At 34.2% G+C, this 19,235-nt stretch overlaps 1 protein-coding gene and 1 pseudogene across 3 annotated transcripts in view; one reads left to right on the top strand and one right to left on the bottom strand.

Moving 5' to 3' along the window:
* LOC111634619 (zinc finger RNA-binding protein-like) overlaps positions 1–19,235 on the top strand; it is a 96,006-nt gene that overhangs the window by 19,460 nt on the left and 57,311 nt on the right. For all 3 annotated transcript variants that reach the window (XM_023379448.1, XM_023379449.1, XM_023379447.1), the window contains exons 2-3: positions 833–1,016; positions 7,138–7,219. In XM_023379448.1, the coding sequence (XP_023235216.1) occupies positions 833–1,016; positions 7,138–7,219 (266 nt within the window). The remainder of the gene's footprint in view (positions 1–832; positions 1,017–7,137; positions 7,220–19,235) is intronic.
* Positions 2,115–3,015, bottom strand: LOC111634622 (annotated as a pseudogene).

Raw genomic sequence — 19,235 nt, 5'->3', positions numbered from 1 at the left:
GAATATGAATGGACCCTAGACCATCACTGACTGATTGCCCCCTGGAAGTCGGCTTCTTACAGAAACAGAGCTTCCCTATTATCAAATGTCACGGCACGCCACTGATTCAAATCAAGTGATTCTAGAATAAATTATGGTTTTCATTTGTTTTTAAATTATAAATTTCCTGAGGAAGTCTATTAAGAAGACCAAAAACATTTGAGAAATAAGCTTTTACTGCACTGTGAAGATAATCATACCAATAGTAGGAAAATATAAATCTTTGGTGATGATGATTAGATTCATACTCTAATACTAATGTATACAAAATGATATGTTTGAAATCAAAAAGATTTTTAAATAATCAATTTATCATATTAAGTTTTGTAAGTTGGAAAAATATTACAAATGCCATGGAACAGGTAATGTTTGACAGCTCTATTTTCATGCTGTTCTGTATATATAACTTTAATATTACATCATATATCATTTAAATGCTTAAGAAGAGTTTTTAAATTAAATGCTCATTAACAGCAAAGTTCATATGAACTGATTTGATAGTGGTGCATAATGTGTTATTGTGTTATATGTTCAGCTAATGATTTCTGATTGTTGTTTGGTCTGTAATTTTAAAATATCATTGATTCCAACACACATTTTGTACAAGCAAAAATGGATAAAAAGTGATCTTTGAATTGAAAAAGTACAATGTTAGTTCTTATACTATAGTAGTATTTATTAAAAAATGCAAAAGACAAATTTTGATTTCAAATTAAGTAATTTAATATCAAATATTACCTAAGAATAAAATTTAAGAGCCATTAAGTTTTTAAACAAAATACTTTTTTTTCAGCACTGCTCCAGCAGCAACATACCCAACCAGTCAGGCAACTGCTGCTGCAGCTGCAGGATATGCTGTACAACATACAGCTCAGCCATATGCATCTGCTGCTCCACGGGCAAATCAAGCAACGTATGAAACTTATCAACCAACCGGACATACTACTACTACATATCCATATGCGTCTAGACAACAGGTAAGACTTTTTCTTTTGAAGCTGTAAAGAATGTTTTAATAATCAAATGAGCCATTCACAGGCAAAATCGATTAACTCCATTTGTAAATCTTTAATGTAATCATTATTATTTTTACATTTTTCACATAACTAATCTATATATATAAAATTACTTGTCCTGACTGAGTCACTGACTGATTCATCATCGCCCAGAGCAAACTGCTGGACCTAGAGAGGTGAAATTTGGTACACAGTTAGGGTACGTCATGAAAACGCACACTAAGAAGGGATTTTTAGAAATTCCCCCGCGGGGTGAGGGAGAGCATTAAGGCTTAACCGGAAGAACGGCTTCTACTGTACTATTTTAGATGCGATTTTTTGTTTTTATCTGCGTTTTAGTAGGGTACGCCATGGCAACGCACACTAAGAAGGGATTTTTAGAAATTCCCCCGCGGGGGGTGAGGGTGAGCATTAAGGGTTAACCGGAAGAACGGCTTCTACTGTACTATTTTAGATGCGGTTTTTTGTTTTCAACTACGTTTAGTCTTCATTGAGTACTTAGGTGTATTAAATTGATAACACTTCAGACACTGTTATAAATATTTTTATCCATTTCGATTTTAAAAATGTTCGAACCGTTTTAAATTCGAATTTGTTATTGCATATTGGTTTGATTATAGAATGATTGTAAACGTTCCCGAAAATTGATCAAATTGAAAATAGTTCGTTTGATTCTCGGCAATTCTCTTCAGCGGTAGGTGTTATATAACAATTACTATGGTTATTGAAATATTGAATATAAATTGGGTTTGCTTGCAAAACCGCCGTGGGCGAAGTCGCGGGTAACAGCTAGTTTTATATATTGTTAAGTTAAAGTTATGCTTTAATATTATTTTATATAAAAATACATTCTATAATGTTCATTTAAATTTAAAGTGTAAAGTAATTAAAAATAATTTATATTATTAATTTTTATACTTTGTTTTGTGGAATTAATCGATTTGGCAACTGAGTGGCTCAGATAATAATAACATAATAATAATCAAAACAATTTTTTAGATATATAAAACAGATATATAAATAATTGTTTTTTATATATCTTTGAGTCAAGAACAAACAGATATTTAGACAGTTTAGAAATTTAATAATTTTTTTAGTTTTTTGAAAATATGAGGATAATTTCTTGGCAATATTTCTATAAAGCATATGTATTCATATGATATCAGGAGAGAGTTTACATCTGTTGTGACTTTTTTCAGGGGCGTACCAATCGAAAATGTTGTCTAGGGCACGCATCAAAGTTGCATCCCTTTGTAAATTATCTTAATATAAAAAACAGATGCACTAAATAAAATAGTCATAAATCTTACAAAACATTTATTTTCTATTTTATAACGAAAGTGAGTCCGTAAATTCTTTACATTTACAATTGCACCTTCCTGGCCTTCTGCGATGCAAACATATTGATGTTTTCAAAATCAGTTTTTTTTTGTTTCTTCTCGCTCTACACTGAGCAAAGCTAGGTCACATAACATTTCTTGACCCATTGTAGCTCTCAAATGCAAAAGTGTTAATTTTAACTTGCTGAAAGATCGCTCACAACTTGCGATGGATACTGCAGTTGTGAGCAGAATTTGAATGGAAATGCGCAGATTCGGAAATACATTTTCATCCCCGTACTGCACAATAAATTCAAGTAGCTCTTCAGATTTTTTTATGTTGGTGTTTTTTCTGGTAGATATTAGCATTTGAACATCCAATATTTCTTCGTATAACTGTTCCCTGTTAACCTCACAACCATAGAAATCTCCAAATTCTTTACATTTCTTTTTTAAAACATCTTGGTCGTCAGTGCCATAACATGTCGATCGTTTTAACATCTAGAAGAAATCCAAATCTGGCATTAGTTTCATGCAAACTTTTCACTCATTTCACACACAATACGATCCAGTGATCTCTTCATTACTCGTTCCATTTCTTTAGCCATAAACCCCGTGTCCGATGCACTCTCTCCAGCCATACATTTTTTTCACTTTCAACGCCTTTCCGTGGCTACATCCCATTCCTAGCAAAGATTGAATCCTCTTTTTAATGCCTCATTAACTAGCCTCTCTCCTTCATTTGAAAAATAGTCTCGGAGGGCTTTTATGTCCAAGGCAGCATTATGAAAATTCATACTAGGGTCCTGGAGCTGCTTTTGGACATAGTCAATGGAAGCGAGTACATTATTTTTATAACTTATTCTAACTTACATCTATCTTAACTATAACTTAAAAATACACAAAAAGGAAAGGGCCCTCGATTGAGATGGAATTAATAAGAATAGAATTTTGATAGAAAAGATTCAAAGGAGTTGACTGGTAAAAATTTGAACCTCGGTTGTTCCAGGGGGATTTTCTTTCCGTATTCCTTGATATCGCTGTCTTCTCCTTCCCAGCTCTTCTCCTCGAGTGATGATTTTTTTCCCTTTCCTCTCACGCCAATCCCCTTTGATCAATCTAGTGTCACCCCCCCTATTCTCTAGTGACCCATTGGACCATTGGGTCAACCAATTATGGTGAGGTCAACAGAACAAAGGCCGGAAGTGAAATTTATGAAGGGAAAATGGTGGAAGAAAGAGAAAAAGATAGAGGAAAAAAAAACAAGGCTCAACAAGCCACACACTGACAATTAGATAACAAATCAAGTAGCTTCAATAATGCTTGCTCGCTCAGGAGTATTTAAATCAGAATCACAATCACATGTAAACAAAATAAACAACTGTGTGAGAAATGTCGAATTCGAATGAGCTTGTGCACCACCTGCACACACCACTCATTCCCTCTCACTCATTTGCTAAGCATGTGAGTCACAGAGGAGATTGTTTGATATGTATTGGTTTATTTTGATTTTTAAATTTAATAATTGGCGATTCTGCGCACCTCTCTTTGAAAGGCACTCAGGGCACATGACCTACTTGCTCCACTCTAGGTACGCCTCTGCTTTTTTTTCATGGGAATTATTGTGGGACCATATTATCTATTAATGGCCAAATGTGGTTAAGATGCTCTTCTGAGCATCTTAACCACAATTGTGCAAAATGAGTATTGTGCTTTGCACATGGTTTGAAAACTATTACATTACTAATGTTTTCAATCCACTTCTAGCAACTTCCTGAGGTAGAGCCTTCTAAAATTGACTCTCTCCAGTTCTAGTAGTGTTCTATTTTGGAATGCATATGACTTTGACACATTTGAATTTCAAATATTTTCTTTATTATAAATTTTTTCCTTCCATTATTGAATCAGGTGCACTTATGTTGTTTACCATAATGTCGTGTCAAACATAGCCTGCCATGCCTTTGAGATTTGCTTTTCATCCTTGAAGTTGATAAATAGGTCTGGCAGTCTGCTTTAAATATCTCCAGCACCTCCAAACTCTTAAGTTGGTTTATTTGGCACATTTGTCATATTAGGGTAGCCTGTTGTAGTTCTGGCTTAATTTCGTTCTTACTGGCATGTGTAGCTAAGGTGGTGGTCTTGCTCTTCTTTTCTATATCAGCTTTGTGTTCATGAAGTTGTTGCTTCAGAGACTTTTTTGTAGACCCAATATATATAAGATTTCTATCAAACCTGTTATCTTTGAGCAGAATTTTATATACCCCCAGTGCTCTTTCCATGTCTGTCTGATATTTTTCATTTCAAAGTAGTTTCAATGTATCTGGTGTACATCTGTAAGCAATTTTTGCATTAATATATGTTTCAATTTCTTAATATAAAGAATGCATATGGTGTTCATATGTTATAATAATGTGGTAGGGAGAGGCATCTCACTGAGGAATACCCTCATTGGAATTTTATTCAATTCATTTTCAAGTTGGTTTCTCTGCTTGTTTGCTGTTTTATATACTAAGCTTTTAGTATAACCATGTGTCTTGGCAATCTCTGCTATTCTTTCTGTTTCCTTCTTTGTCTTGCTCTTTGTTACAATATGTGTGGGCCCTTTTAGGAAGTGATCTAATGTCTGCTACTCTGTACTTTTATGGGTCATTAGAGTCAGCTGGGATGTATATTGGAATATAGCTCGGTTTGTGGTATATTTTAGTATTGATCAAAAACTTCATTAAGAAACTTCAGACTATGAGGCGTTAAATAAAATTAAAAGAAATATTTTAATCTTGCAAGCGCTTTCAACGTAAATATGTACGTCATCTTCAGGCAATTCAAAATTGAATAGAGAATTTGCCAGATCCCCCATCTAACGTCACTTGCCCCAGACTTTTCTTTGAGGCAAAAACGCACAAAGAGAGCTGGCCATTAAGGCCTTTAGTCAATAAGCGGTCCCATCCTACACACTTCCTTGAAAAAGCACTTGCTAGATTGCTAGATGGATTACTTCCTCCCTCCTCCCAAGTAGTGTCCTCATCTGTTACGGCTAAAGAAAGGTTATGCGCTACGCTGGCTGGCTTGAATCCAGATACTTACACATTTTATAAAATGGATGTTGTTGCATTGTACCCTTCAGTACTGCACTTCGAAGCGGTGATACTAGCCAATACTTTACTTATCAAAGAGGGCTTTACTGCACAGCAAGTTTTAGAAGTTCGCGAAGCATTGCTCTTTGTTACAGAGCACAATTACTTCTGCTTCAATGGAAAGATTTATTTGCAGAAACAGGGGGTGCCGATGGGCTACCACTGTCAGCTGTAGTGGCAGAACTTATCATGTGGCGCATTGAACACAGCGTTTTTAAAGTCCCTCTCACTATAGCTTACCCCTTAATTTATTTAAGATACGTAGATGATATTATTTTGGCATGGCAGGATACGGAACACTCCTTCCGGGTATTAGAACATCACTTATCAAAAATGTATACCTCTATACACTTGGGAGAAGGAAATTGGGAGAAGAATCGCTTTCTTGGACTTGCACATTCACAAATCCCAGAAAGGCTTGGAGTTTTCCGTTTATCACAAGTATGGCAATATCCCACCCATAATACTGGCCACAGCCTGTCAACCACAGCAATATGTTAATGCGGCCATAGCTCCCTTGATCAGATAGGCATTCTTACTACCATCGACACAGCATCTTATCAATACTGAACTGGAGGCTGTCCGCACAGCGGTGTACGTGGCAGGATTTAGTTCCTCCAAATACATCCATGTTAAAAATAGAGTTATGCAGTCTCTCTTCCCTGCCACCACATTACACAGACCAAGGGATTGGACAACGCTTCGTCCCTCACTCCCATACTGTGGACGTTTCACGGCCCGGATCTGCCGGATCTTTAGGCAGAATGGTTTTCATTTACCTGTAGCCCCACGACCATGTCTGCGACGAATCTTGTGTAATGATAGAGATGCCATTTCCATCCTGGAAAAATCTGGTGTATACTCTATTCCCCTGCAAAATCCAATATCAGGACTGTGCACCAATTATATAGGAGCGACTACCAGAATGCTGGCTGCTCACGTATCTGAACACCAACGTTCGGTGGCACTTGGCAATTGCGACACGGAACTTTCCAAATTGGTGATACAACAACACCACATAGTGCTTTGGAATCGAGTGGCAATACTCAAACGCTGTGATGAAGGGAGCTTAATATATATTTGGGAGGCCATCTTCACAAAACTGCTCTCCCCGTGCAACTCCCCTACCCTCGACTTACCGGACATCTGGATTAATTTATACAGGCGTTTAAAAAATCAACAATAATTCTACACTCTTTTCCTGCACCTCCTATATGAATCAAGGCGCATATGTGTCGGCCTCTTTATGTGCGTATTATTTTTATATGTTACGCATGTTTTATGTATTTTAAATTATGTCACGATTTTATATTTAAAATTTTAATGTAAACGTGCACTTATGGCTCTATTCTGATCGGCTTCTATGCTGTATGTTAAGGCGCATGCGTGCCAAAATTTTATACGCATTTACAAAATGTTTTTAATTCAAAATCTAAAATTTACTTGTTCTTAATAGCCATTCCAATTGGCTTTTATGTTATATTTATTTATTCTATAATAATAATGATGATGGTAATTGCAATACTATTTTTATGAATTTCACATGTTATCTCAAAATATATAAATATAATTAAAAAGTATATAGATTTTTGAAGTTAAAAATATAATGAAAATCTTGTTAAATTACAGACTGCCTATGAGAAAGCTCAAACATATTATCCTCAGACAGCACAAGTAGCTTATTCTAGTAATGAGACTCATTATCAAACAGGTAAGTACATTAGTAAATTTATAAAATTTGTATGTGTTACAAAAATACATTTGTTGCATTTAAATATATAGTTTATCATTTTATTAAATTTTTTCCTTTGAGTAGTTTGTAATATATTTAATTTCATTGACTGTTTCACTAAAGAATCTAGTGTTAATAGAAACTAAAATATTTAAATTTTAAGAGATCATTTGTAATAGAAATGATGATCATTAATTTTTACAAGCCTAAAAAAATACGAGGGCTGTTTGGAAAGTTCGCGGCCTTGCCTATATGCGGCGCTGCGATCAATTTAATTTTTGGCGGGAATAATTCAGCCATCTGTGCTAGAGATACGATACCAATTTCCGCTTGATTTGTCAAAAAGTTTTGCCACGACAGCTTAGCAGATAGTCAGTGTGCACATACTTTGTCAAAAATGGAGAAGACGGAGACTCATGCGGTCATAAAATACCTGACGAAAAAAGGGTTGACCCCATCTCAAATCAAAGCTGACATGGATGAAGTTTTGGGAGAGTCTGCTCCTTCGTACACCACTGTGAAAAAATGGACAGCCCTTTTTAAATCTGGCAGAGAGAGTGTGGAAGATGACCCTCGCAGCGGACGGCCGTCAACTGCTGTCACTGAAGAAAACATCGACAAAGTTCACGATTTGGTATTAGCAGATCGCCGTTTGAAAACGCGTGAGATAGCTGAGACAACAGGCATCTCTGTCGACCGAGTGCACCACATCCTAACCGAAAATTTGGGTATGACGAAGGTCTCAGCAAGGTGGGTGCCGCATCTGCTGACCGCCGAGCAAAAACGTGTTCGCACTTTGATGTCAAAGGAGTGTTTGGACTTCTACCAGAAAAACCCACAGGATTTCTTGCGTCGGTTTGTGACTACTGACGAAACGTGGATCCATTACTACACTCCTGAAACAAAAGAACAGTCGAAGCAATGGAAACACCACAGTTCGCCACCACCAAAGAAGGCAAAGACAGTTCCATCAGCGGGTAAAGTGATGGCCTCGGTTTTTTGGGATGCTAAAGGCATCATCTTTATTGACTACCTAGAAAGAGGAAAGACCATTAATGCTGTCTATTACTGTGAACTTTTGGAAAAACTGAAGAAAGAAATCGAAGAAAAGAGGCCACACTTGAAGAAGAAAAAAGTTCTGTTCCACCACGATAATGCACCTGCACATTCCGCCAGAATCACTGAACAAAAGATAAACGAACTTCGCTTCCAATTAGTTCCACATCCACCGTACTCACCTGATTTGGCCCCCAGTGACTTCCACCTTTTTCCAAACCTAAAAAAATTCTTGGCTGGAAAGAGATTCCACTCAAATGACGAAGTCATCTCTGAAGTGAACGAGTATTTTGCACACCTTGACAAATCGACCTATTGTGATGGCATAAAAAAGCTAGAACATCGCTGGAATAAGTGCATTGCTAACAAAGGAGTCTACATTAAAAAATAAAAAAGTTTTAACATTATTTTGTTTGTTGTTTTATTTGAGGCCGCGAACTTTCCAAACAGCCCTCGTATGTTTTGACTCTGAGGACTGTAATAATAAAAATCTGTAAAATTCAGAAGGTAATGTAATGCAATCAGAAAGTTTTTACTTTTATTTAAAAGTTCGTTTTTAAAAAATATTTAAGACTTAAATAATTATAACATTTTAATGTCTTTTGCTGTTTGTTGTGTTTTTTAATATATCTTTTTACAAGAGACCAGAATTTTTCTGTGGGTTGACATTGTGGTACGTTTGGTGGATTCTTGTCTCCGGGTACAAAATTGAATCTGTACTGTTCCAGCCAACTTACTGTGGATTTTGCATAGTAATTGTTGCCAGCTGAATGGCCGAGCGGTCCAGGTGGAAGCCTACTGCTCTGGGGATCTGGGATTGAATCCAGACAGGTTGAAAAATCCCCAGGAATTTTTCAGGGATGGCTTGACCAGATATGTTGACCTTTGTCCCTCACCACCTGGCTGCCCCATTGTGGGCCTGGCTGAAACCATAATGGGCTTGCTAAAAGAGACCTTCTTAATGCCCACAGGGCAGAGAGAGTTAAAAAAAAAGTCTTTTGTTGACAAATCCAGCCAAAATAAAGTATGGCACCATGAATTTTTAAAAAAAGGAAGAAGACATTTTTTTATTTGTTCATTAATATTTCCTTTTGTCACAAATGATGAACTTTTCAATCCACACTGCAAAGAATTTGAAGTGTGGATTGAAAAGTATCAGATATTTTGAGCCAAACTTTTAGACATCAGTTGATGACTGAGATTCCAGAAGAACTTCTTCAATTGCTGTATAATAGCATGAGCCTGGAATTGTTGAGAAGTCAGCCTTTACATATGTTTTCTAAAACCAAACAAGCATTATTCTTTCCAGTTAAAGAATACAATTTCAAAGTCCTAGTTTTAAGTATCAACTTTTGTTTTTCAATCACTGTAGGTATTTTTTGTTTTTATATTATTTCATACTTGCATGCTTGCTTAGCCTTTTGAACCATTGGTTGCATTCAGCAGAGACAGCAGTTGTAATCAAACAAAGGTGTTTCATTAGACAGAATTAGATAACCCAACAAATAGGGTATAACATTTTTTTGCAGAGCTTATCACACCAAGCCCTGCAAAAAAATGTTATACCCTATTTGTTGGGTTATCTAATTCTGTCTAATTTTCAGTCGTGAGCAAAAAGCGTTGTTTATTATTAAAGGTGTTTCAATTGGTAGCTGTTATGTAGCAATATGATGCTGATGAATGATGAGTGAAATATGCATTGGAACAGGGAGGTGGTGGTACTAGTAATAGTTTCTACTTTCACATGTACGAACTTTGTTTATTTAAGTTAAAAGATGAATTTATTTTTTTTAAATTTATATTAGACATACCTTTTTTTAGTGGAATATTAATGTTGCAATGAATACTTTTGTATTGATGTATAATGACTATTCTCTTGCATGGGCACAGCTATCATTAATCAGTTGCATCTAATAAAAGGTAGTATAAATGAAGTACTAAATGAATTACTAAATGTGATGTGAAAACACCAAACTTATTCTGAAATAGTGCTGCTGTAGAGGGTGTTCAGCAGAAAAATACTCAACATATCTGGAACTGATGAGTCTGCTGAATGCAGCCATTGTTTGATTAGTTACACATTTTGCTACAATTTTTGGACTTGATTGTCTTCTGGTTTAGTTGTGAGCTGTTGTGCCATATTTTCCATAAAAACCTGTCATTTGAGAAAAGGGCAATATCTCAGGAAACCAATTTAATACTCCATTTGCGTACTGCGGGGAAATTTGTAGCTCTTTTGCTATGAAATGTCTTAGTTTTTCTGGATTTCTTAGCCATTTGTCAAACAACAGTTTTTTCATTAATTGTTTAAAGCAATAGCATAGTTACTTTAATAAAACTGAAAATGAAATTATTATTCTAATTATTTGAAATTGTTGCTATGGCAACAAACAGAATTATAAATAAAGTTATTTCCTTTGAAGTTTACAGATTTCTATTAGGCCCTCATCTCTGTTTTATAAGACAGATGCAAATTAAATTTTTGAAGTAGGGTTCTTTTTGATGATGATTATAGGATGGCTAAGACTTATTAAGTTATAGCACAATTACTCTTTGGATAGCTAAGTTGCATTTTGACAGTTAACTAAAATATTAACTCTTATTCATTTTCAATACTGAAGCATTTAGCCTGATATGTTCTTGTGACAAAAAACATAATGCATTCATTATTTCTTTTTTCTTTAATTTTTATAATTTTTTTCTTTAGCTTTTACTTTCAATGTAATTTATTACATTGAAAGTAAAAGCTAAAGAAAAAAATTACTTTCAATGTAATTTATTACATTGAAAGTAAAAGCTAAAGAAAAAAGATGGTTGTGGGAAGTCCTATTCAAAGTTAATCTTTTCTTCCAGAGTATTCTAAATTATTAAATGTAATAAAACATTTAGTGTAAATTTTAATGTTGATATGAAATGATGGTTTTAACTGCTTAACTTTTTAATACAAATTTCTTTGGATAAGTAATTTATAATTAATCAAGTTGTAACCTTAAATAGCCTGATATTAAATGGTTTGTTTATTTTAATTTTTGTTAATTTTTCTGTCCAATGGCGGGATTATTATTGACCAAATTGAAGACAAGTCTGTCAAAGAGGGACCACCATTTATTTTGCATTTCAGACTATACACATACACATTCATGGCAACAGGCCTTCCTTTTTAGGCTTCATGCCACCAGAGGTAAAAAAGTCCTTTAAAAATCACAAACAGGAATCAGTGATAAGCAGACATCTTACTTTCCATCCATCTGGCCAATGGGGTAGTTCTGCTTTATATCTACTATTGGGTTGTTTGGAAAGTAATTTCGGTTTTTTTTTCTGTGGGGAAAAAACAAAATTTTTATAATAAATAAATCTTTTATTGAAAAATATATTGACCATTTTGGTCAAATACCTGTTGTCATCATTTCTGGTAGTAGCATGATTTCACATTCATAAAAGTTTTGACCGTTGCTTACAAAAAACTGATCCAAGTGATTTTTGACATTGTCATTTCAAGTAAATGTCTTACAGTTAAAAAAATTTATATAGACCGGAACAAGTAGTAATCTGAATGTGCTCGATCTGGCGAATATGGTTGGCATGATAGCACTTCCCATCTAAGTTATAACAGTTTCTGATGAGTTGCCAAACTTGTGTGAAATTTGACATTATCGTGATAAAACACAACACCTGTTTTGTTGATCAATTCTGGCTGCCTTTTCTATTTGATGATATTACTCAATTTGTTTACTCGATATGAGTGCACTTTCGAATCAATTGTTAAATTTAAAAAAATAAATTTTCCTTAATTAATTAAATTAATCCCACCAAAGAGAGCATCTCTCTTTAAGAACACGTGGAACCCATATATCATAATTTGAAACAAAACCAATTTGTTCAAATAATCATAAACAGTTCAATTTGATAAATTTAATCTCTTAGTGATTTCACATGTTGTTATTCAGCAGTTTGCTTCAATCAGTACCTTTATTTTGTTTTCATTGGCTTCAACTGGCCATCCAGAACGCGGTGCATCTTCAATATTGAAATTGCCAGAATGAAATTTTGTAAACCAGTTTTGGCACTGTTGTTCTGTCAATACATCTTCTCCATACATGTCACACAATTTTTTTCTTGTTTGAACAACATTCTTACCTTTTAAGTAATAAAAGAGCAAAATATGCTGAAAATGCTGCTTTTGATCTTCCATATTTGATGGGACACAAAAAATAAACAATTGCACAGAATCAAACAAAATTTGTTACAAATAAGCTTTAAAATGCTAGCTGTCAAAATATATAATGGTAATACGGTTTAGAACGAACTTACTTTCCGAAAAACCCAATAGAACAGGCACTGGAAAATGTAGATTTTGAAGCTGCCCCTGGCGACGCTACATTTAAAATTTCTTTTTGTTAATTTTTCCGTCCGATGGCAGGATTATTATTAACCAAATCGAAGACAAGTTTGAGTTGATTTAATTTTTTTCTGAATTGTTTTTCTTCTTGACATTATCATTGTGTTTTTGATGTGATTCTTTTTAAAGATTATATTTGTTTAAAAAATAAGCTCATTGTAGTTGACTGTTTTTAAATTAGCATTTAGATCTGTTAATGGATTAACATGAATTCAGGCATTGAATTTTTAAAAATAGTAATATCATGGATGATCATCTGAATATCTAAAATTCAAAACAAATTAATTATTTATATATGGAAGGCATGTTACTCTCGTCTCTCTGTACTATTGCTGTGATTACTTCACTGTTACAGACATTTATGACAATACAGGTAGCCCTCGGTTTACGCTGCAGTTCCATTCCTACAAAAGCCGACGCAAATCGAATTGGTGTAAAATGAACCCATATTTACAGTGAGGTATAAGGTTAGGTTTTACATAAGTGAAAAATAAGCAAATAATTTTGTTTATTAATACAATATAATACAAAATACATATAAATTTAATTTTTAAAATGTATTTGATAATAAAATAAAGTGAAATATTTTTATTAAAAATTTTTATTTTGGATTGCTTAAATTTTTCAGAAAAAGTATTCATCTTTAATTGTTTTCTTTCATTAAGAATTTCAGAATATGGTCGAATGGATGCGATGGTGCTCCTTTTTACATTTGCATTTTGCTCCCAATTATTGTCTGACTCACAAAGTTCATCTGTCAAACTTTTCATAGTTGAAAGGATACGCTTTAGATTGGTCGTTTTCATAATTCTTAGAGTTTCTTCTTTGTCGTTCTTCTGTAGCTCTATGTCGGGTCCACAGCTCATTCAAATCTAACGGTTTGTGGAATGTTCTCTATTGGTCTGGATCTGACCAATTCCAATGAGCCACGATTCTGCCACGACACTTCGTGTCATAGTGGACTCGTGTCACACTAGGATTGGTCAATTCTGGACAAAATCTAGCATAGGAAAAATCGGGGAATTGTGCAGCAGCGTTATTGTGAATCTGTGTAAATTGAACCGGCATAAACCAAGGGCTACCTGTATACTGAAATGACTATTTTTGTGTGACTTATGTGTGGATTAATCGATCATAATGATATTTAGTGTGTGTCATTAGAAGATGATGATAGAAAGACATGTAAAATTTTGTCCATCTACTCTAAATAATTCAAAAGATTTTAAAAAACTGCACTGCATATAATTCTGCTCTGCACTGTATTTTACAATATTTAATAAAATTGTGATTTATGTTCATTTTCTCAACTAAAAAGTCAGAATTTATCAGTAGTAAATCAATTACCAATCATTTTACTTTAAGTTAGCTTATTGATAACTTTTGACCTTGACTCTTGATTTTTGGATTTGGATAATCATAAATGATAAACATTTAAACTGTCATCATAAAGTACTCAGCAAATCACCAAATATATAAATAACTTCTTATTTTTGCCGATAAATATATTTATTTCAAAACNCAAACGTTTTCAACCTGATTTACAGGCCATCGTCAGGTTTATAACCAAATTCGAATTAAAGGATTCCATCAATGAAATACAAAATTCAAAATTCAAAATTAAATAAGCAACGGAATAAGATAAAATAAAAATAAAATTAAAATATTAAATAACCAATGGAGTAACATAAAAATATAAAATATGTACATAGAAGTATTAAGAAATATAATTATTAACACATCCAATAAAATTACAATTTTAACTAATTAGAGCTCTTAGTAAATTTTTTAACTATAAACTTCCATGCAGAGGGAAGACTTATGGTATTCCTTGCATTCAAACAGCCTGCCTGTAGTTTACTCCTATAAATCTGCATCTTTTCAGCTGTCAATGCCAAAGATGGGGAAGATAAAGGTTCGATGATGGCTGCCTCATTTCATTTGACTACAGATCCTTGTGCTTGCACCATTTGGGACAAATTTGTTACATTAGATTCCTTTTTGATATTGTAAATATGCTCCTTGAGTCTAAGTCCCAAAATCCTGGTGGTTACTCCAATATAGTATTTTTTAATGCCCAATTACATATTCTCATAAGGAATTCTATAAACCCCTGCTTTCTCTTCTGACTTTATACTATATTTATCATTTTTGAGGATTTTGTATAAATTAGGGGCCCTTTTTATAAGCGTTTTCGAACCTTTTCTGTCAGCAACCTCTTTCATAACGCTATTCATACTTTCATTATATGTAAATTTCACGACTCCAGTAGGAGCACTTTTAAATGACCTTTTCTTGACATTTGCCTCATACTTCTTAACTATTCCTAGAATTGCACTTTTTCAATAACCTAGGGTCTGGGCCATGCTCATTATTCTATTTCTTTACTCCTGTCTTGTATTCTGTCACAATACAAAAATGCCCTTCTTATTAAAGCTCGGAAAGCTGCAATTCTATATTTATACGGATCCTTGGATTGGGAGGGAATATACAATGGGCTATGGGATGGTTTAATAAAAATGCTAGTGGACAAATGGCCTTTTCTGAATTTAATACCAATGTCTAGAAAATGCAGATCCAAGGAACTCTTCTGCTCCAATCTTAAACTAAGGCTATCATTGTTATCATTGATCTTATCCAAAAAATTCTTAATCCTACTGTTGTTTTTCCATAATATAAGTAGGTCATCAACATATCTGCTAAAATAAACGACATCCTCCTTGAAATTGTGAAGAATTCTTCTTTCTAGCCCTCTAACTACCAATTTGCATAGGATCCCTGAGAGTGGGCTTCCCATAGGGACCCCTCTTCTATGTCTGTAGATCTGCCCATTAAAAGCAAAACAAGATTCATGGCACATCAATCTAGCCAGATCCTCTACTTCAGTATAATGAAGCAACTCTGAGTTCTTGCCGTATAAGAAATCCAAAAGTGCCTCCTCGCATGATTCTATCTTTACTGAAGGATACATGTTCTCATAGTTGAAAACAGTTGCAACTTCATCTTCCATTAACAAAATATTTTGTAGATCTTTGACCACTTTCATAGGTTCACACTCAACTAGAGTATCCATGCCCAGCTGGGAGGATAAATATTCATGCAACTTCTTTTCTAATACAAACGTGGGACCTCTGCATTTCTCTACAACCAGTCTTATTTCTTTACTGGTTTTATGTATCTTAGTGAAAGCAAACAACCTAGGTGTTCCAGGTCTAGGGTTCCTGCATTTTTTGAGAAAAGGCAAAGCTGTGGAAAGTTTAGAGACCTCTAGTTTCCTGACTCTTCTATCCAAACTTCCAATAAGGAAGTTTGGATAGAAGAGTCAGAAAGGAATCTAATGCAACAATTCTGTCCCAAATGGCGCAAGCACAAGGATCTGTAATCAAATGGAATGAGGCAGTCATCATCGAACCTTTATCTTTCCCATCTTTGGCGTTGACAGCTGAAAAGAACTAGATTTATAGGAGTAAACTACAGGCAGGCTGTTTGAATGCGAGAGATGCTGAAAGTCTTCCCTCTGCATGGAAGTTTATAGTTAAAAAATTTACTAAGAGCGCTAATTAGTTAAAATTGTAATTTTATTGGATGTGTTAATAATTATATTTCTTAATACTTCTATGTACATATTTTATATTTTTATGNGATGCTGAAAGTCTTCCCTCTGCATGGAAGTTTATAGTTAAAAAATTTACTAAGAGCGCTAATTAGTTAAAATTGTAATTTTATTGGATGTGTTAGTAATTGTATTTCTTAATACTTCTATGTACATATTTTATATTTTTATGTTATTCTGCTGCTTATTTAATTTTTAATTTTGTAATCCATTAATGGAATGCTTTAATTCAAATTTCGTTCTCAACATGAGGATGGCCTGTAAATCAGACTGAAAAGGCTTGTTTTGAAATAAATATATTTATTGGCAAAGATAAGGTGTTATTTATACATTCAAACTGTCTTCATGAAAATGATGATATAAGATTAAATCAAAATTATTTGATTTATAATTTCTTTCTTTTATTTTAATGTATAGTGGAACCTCTATATTCGTAATATTCGATATTCATCACATTTTGATGAGTTTTTTTATTTTTCCATATTCGTCAGTATTTTCTGTATTCATAGTCATTCCCAACACTGGAAGTGTCACTACTATTGCATATCAATGCGATCAACTAGCTGTGTTAGCTAGCTGTATTTATTCAGTCTGCTTTGTGCGGTTGTTGTGAGTGTTATTGAGTTATTGAAGAAGTAATTAATGTGAGAAACCAAGTTCCACTCTTTTCAAAGTGGCATCCAAATGTTGCTATAGTCCAGAAGTGTCCAAACTTTTTGACGCCAAGGCCAGATTGGGAATTAAATACATTTGCAGTGGGCCACGTGAATATGTGAATTAAAAAGTCTCATTATGACTAAGGCAGCATTAAATTTTATTTTTTACAGTTAATTACAGATACACCAATACTAAACAAGCATGGCTAAGTTATAATAATTAGAAAATTATTTCATGCAACTTTTAATGGGAATGATGAAACTGTGTTTTTTGCTGAAGAATTTCTTTAAAGTTGGGATTAAAATCTGAAACACAAATTATAAGCAATGATTGCAAATGATCATCTGATAAATTTGCTTTGTACTGTGATTTCAGATACTTCATCCTGGAAAAAGTTTGTTTGCACATATAGGTAGTCCCAAACATAGAAATAAATTTACAAGCAAATTGCTTTAAATTTGGAAACTCTTTTGCATTCAAAAATTTGTAAAAATCAACCAAGTTTCCTTCCTTGTATTTATCCTTGATTTGATTGTTAGCTTGAAGATCAATAATTTCCATTTGAAACTGACTTGAAACGTCTGCACCATTGCAGTCAAATGGATTTTGAAACAGCCGAATTTCCTTTGAATTCCTGTCAAGATCAGAAAATCGCTTTTGAAATTCTTGTTTTAAATCCACGATGACTTTTATTGCAAATCTGGTTGGAAATTGTTCATCGGTTTCTGTATTCAATTCTTCACAGCACGGGAAATGGGTAAAATTACATTCATCTATTTGACTTTCGAGCAATACCAGCTTTGCTCTGAATGCTTTGATTTGTGTGAATAAATCACAAATTAAGTTGTTTTTACCTTGGAGCTTTAAGTTCAAGTTATTTACGTGTGTCACAACATCTTTGCAAAAAAAGCCAACTTCCAGAGCCACTCAGCATTTGATAAAAGTGGTTCATGGTGATTTTTCTCTGCAAGAAATAAATTAATTTCATTTCTAAGCTTAAAGAACTGTAATAGCACTTTTCCACAGCTAAGCCATTGAACTGCAGTATAATACGACAAGTCAGCACTCTCGGATTCAATTTGTTCGAGAAAAGATTGAAATTGGCGATGATTGAGTGCATGTGATTGAATAAAATTTACGACAGAAATAACTGGTTTTAAAACTCAGCTCATATCGACATGTTTCATACATAGTGCTTGTTGATGGATAATACAGTGCAGAAAAATTGGTACTGATGCTCCTGCATCTTCACAAGCTTTTCTAATTTGCCCAACCATAACGTTGTTTGCACCAGACATGTTTCTTCCTTCATCAATTGTTACACCTTGGAGTCGATTGCAGTCCAAGTTATACTTTGTCAACGTTTTTTGTACTTCTTTGAAGATATCTTCTCCAGTTGTAGTGCTGTGCATGCTGTTAACGGAGGCTAATTCTTGTGTGACATTCAGTTCGTCGTCAACTTCACAAACAAAAACTAAAAGTTGTGAGGTGTCACTAACATCAGTTGATTCATCCATCGCGAGAGAATACTGAGTGAAACGCTGTACTTTACCAGTAATCTGGTGAAGAATATTGTTTCCAATATCATCAATTCGACGAGCAACAGTATTACGGGACAGACTGATCATTTTGAAAAGTTGCAACTTTTCTGGGCACAACTCACCAACAGCTTCCATCATACACTCTTTAACGATGTTTCCATCCATAAAGGGTTTTTCTTCTTTCGCCAACAAATAAGTAACTTTCAAGCTAACTAAGGTCAATGATTCATTTTCCGAGTTTGCCTTCCTAAATAAATTTTGCTGAGTACACAAACTACGACGCATTATTTCAAATTTTTCTGTACACTGCTTGTCCTTAAATTGTGAGTATGTTGAAGCATGTTTTGTTTCATAATGTCAACGTAAATTATATTACTTCATTACAGCAACAGTGTCATTGCAAATTACAGGGTTCCTACGCACCTGGAAAGTCAGGGAAAGTCAGGGATTTTCATTAGTGTTTGGAAAAAGTCAGGGAAAGTCAGGGAATTTGTCGAAAATTGTCAAAAAGTCAGGGAATTTGTCAAAAATTGTCAAAAAGTCAGAGAATTTGTCTCCTTAACTGCATTGTTGATCTCGTTTGCTGAATATGGATGACCAATCACAGCCATCTGCAGGCGGCAAGAAGTAATGCTGCAATCTTTAAAACCCGAGAGAACTCGGGCAAATTCCATAGCGTTACATAAAACTCGGGCATTTGGGCCCTCCGAAAAATTTTTTGTTTTTTTTTTG

The sequence above is a fragment of the Centruroides sculpturatus genome, unplaced genomic scaffold (genome assembly GCF_000671375.1).
Source record: "Centruroides sculpturatus isolate CEXI.00-Female unplaced genomic scaffold, Cexi_2.0 scaffold950, whole genome shotgun sequence".
NCBI lineage: Eukaryota > Metazoa > Arthropoda > Arachnida > Scorpiones > Buthidae > Centruroides > Centruroides sculpturatus.
Note: the sequence above shows the minus strand (reverse complement) of the source record. Positions and strands in the feature narration are given on the sequence as shown.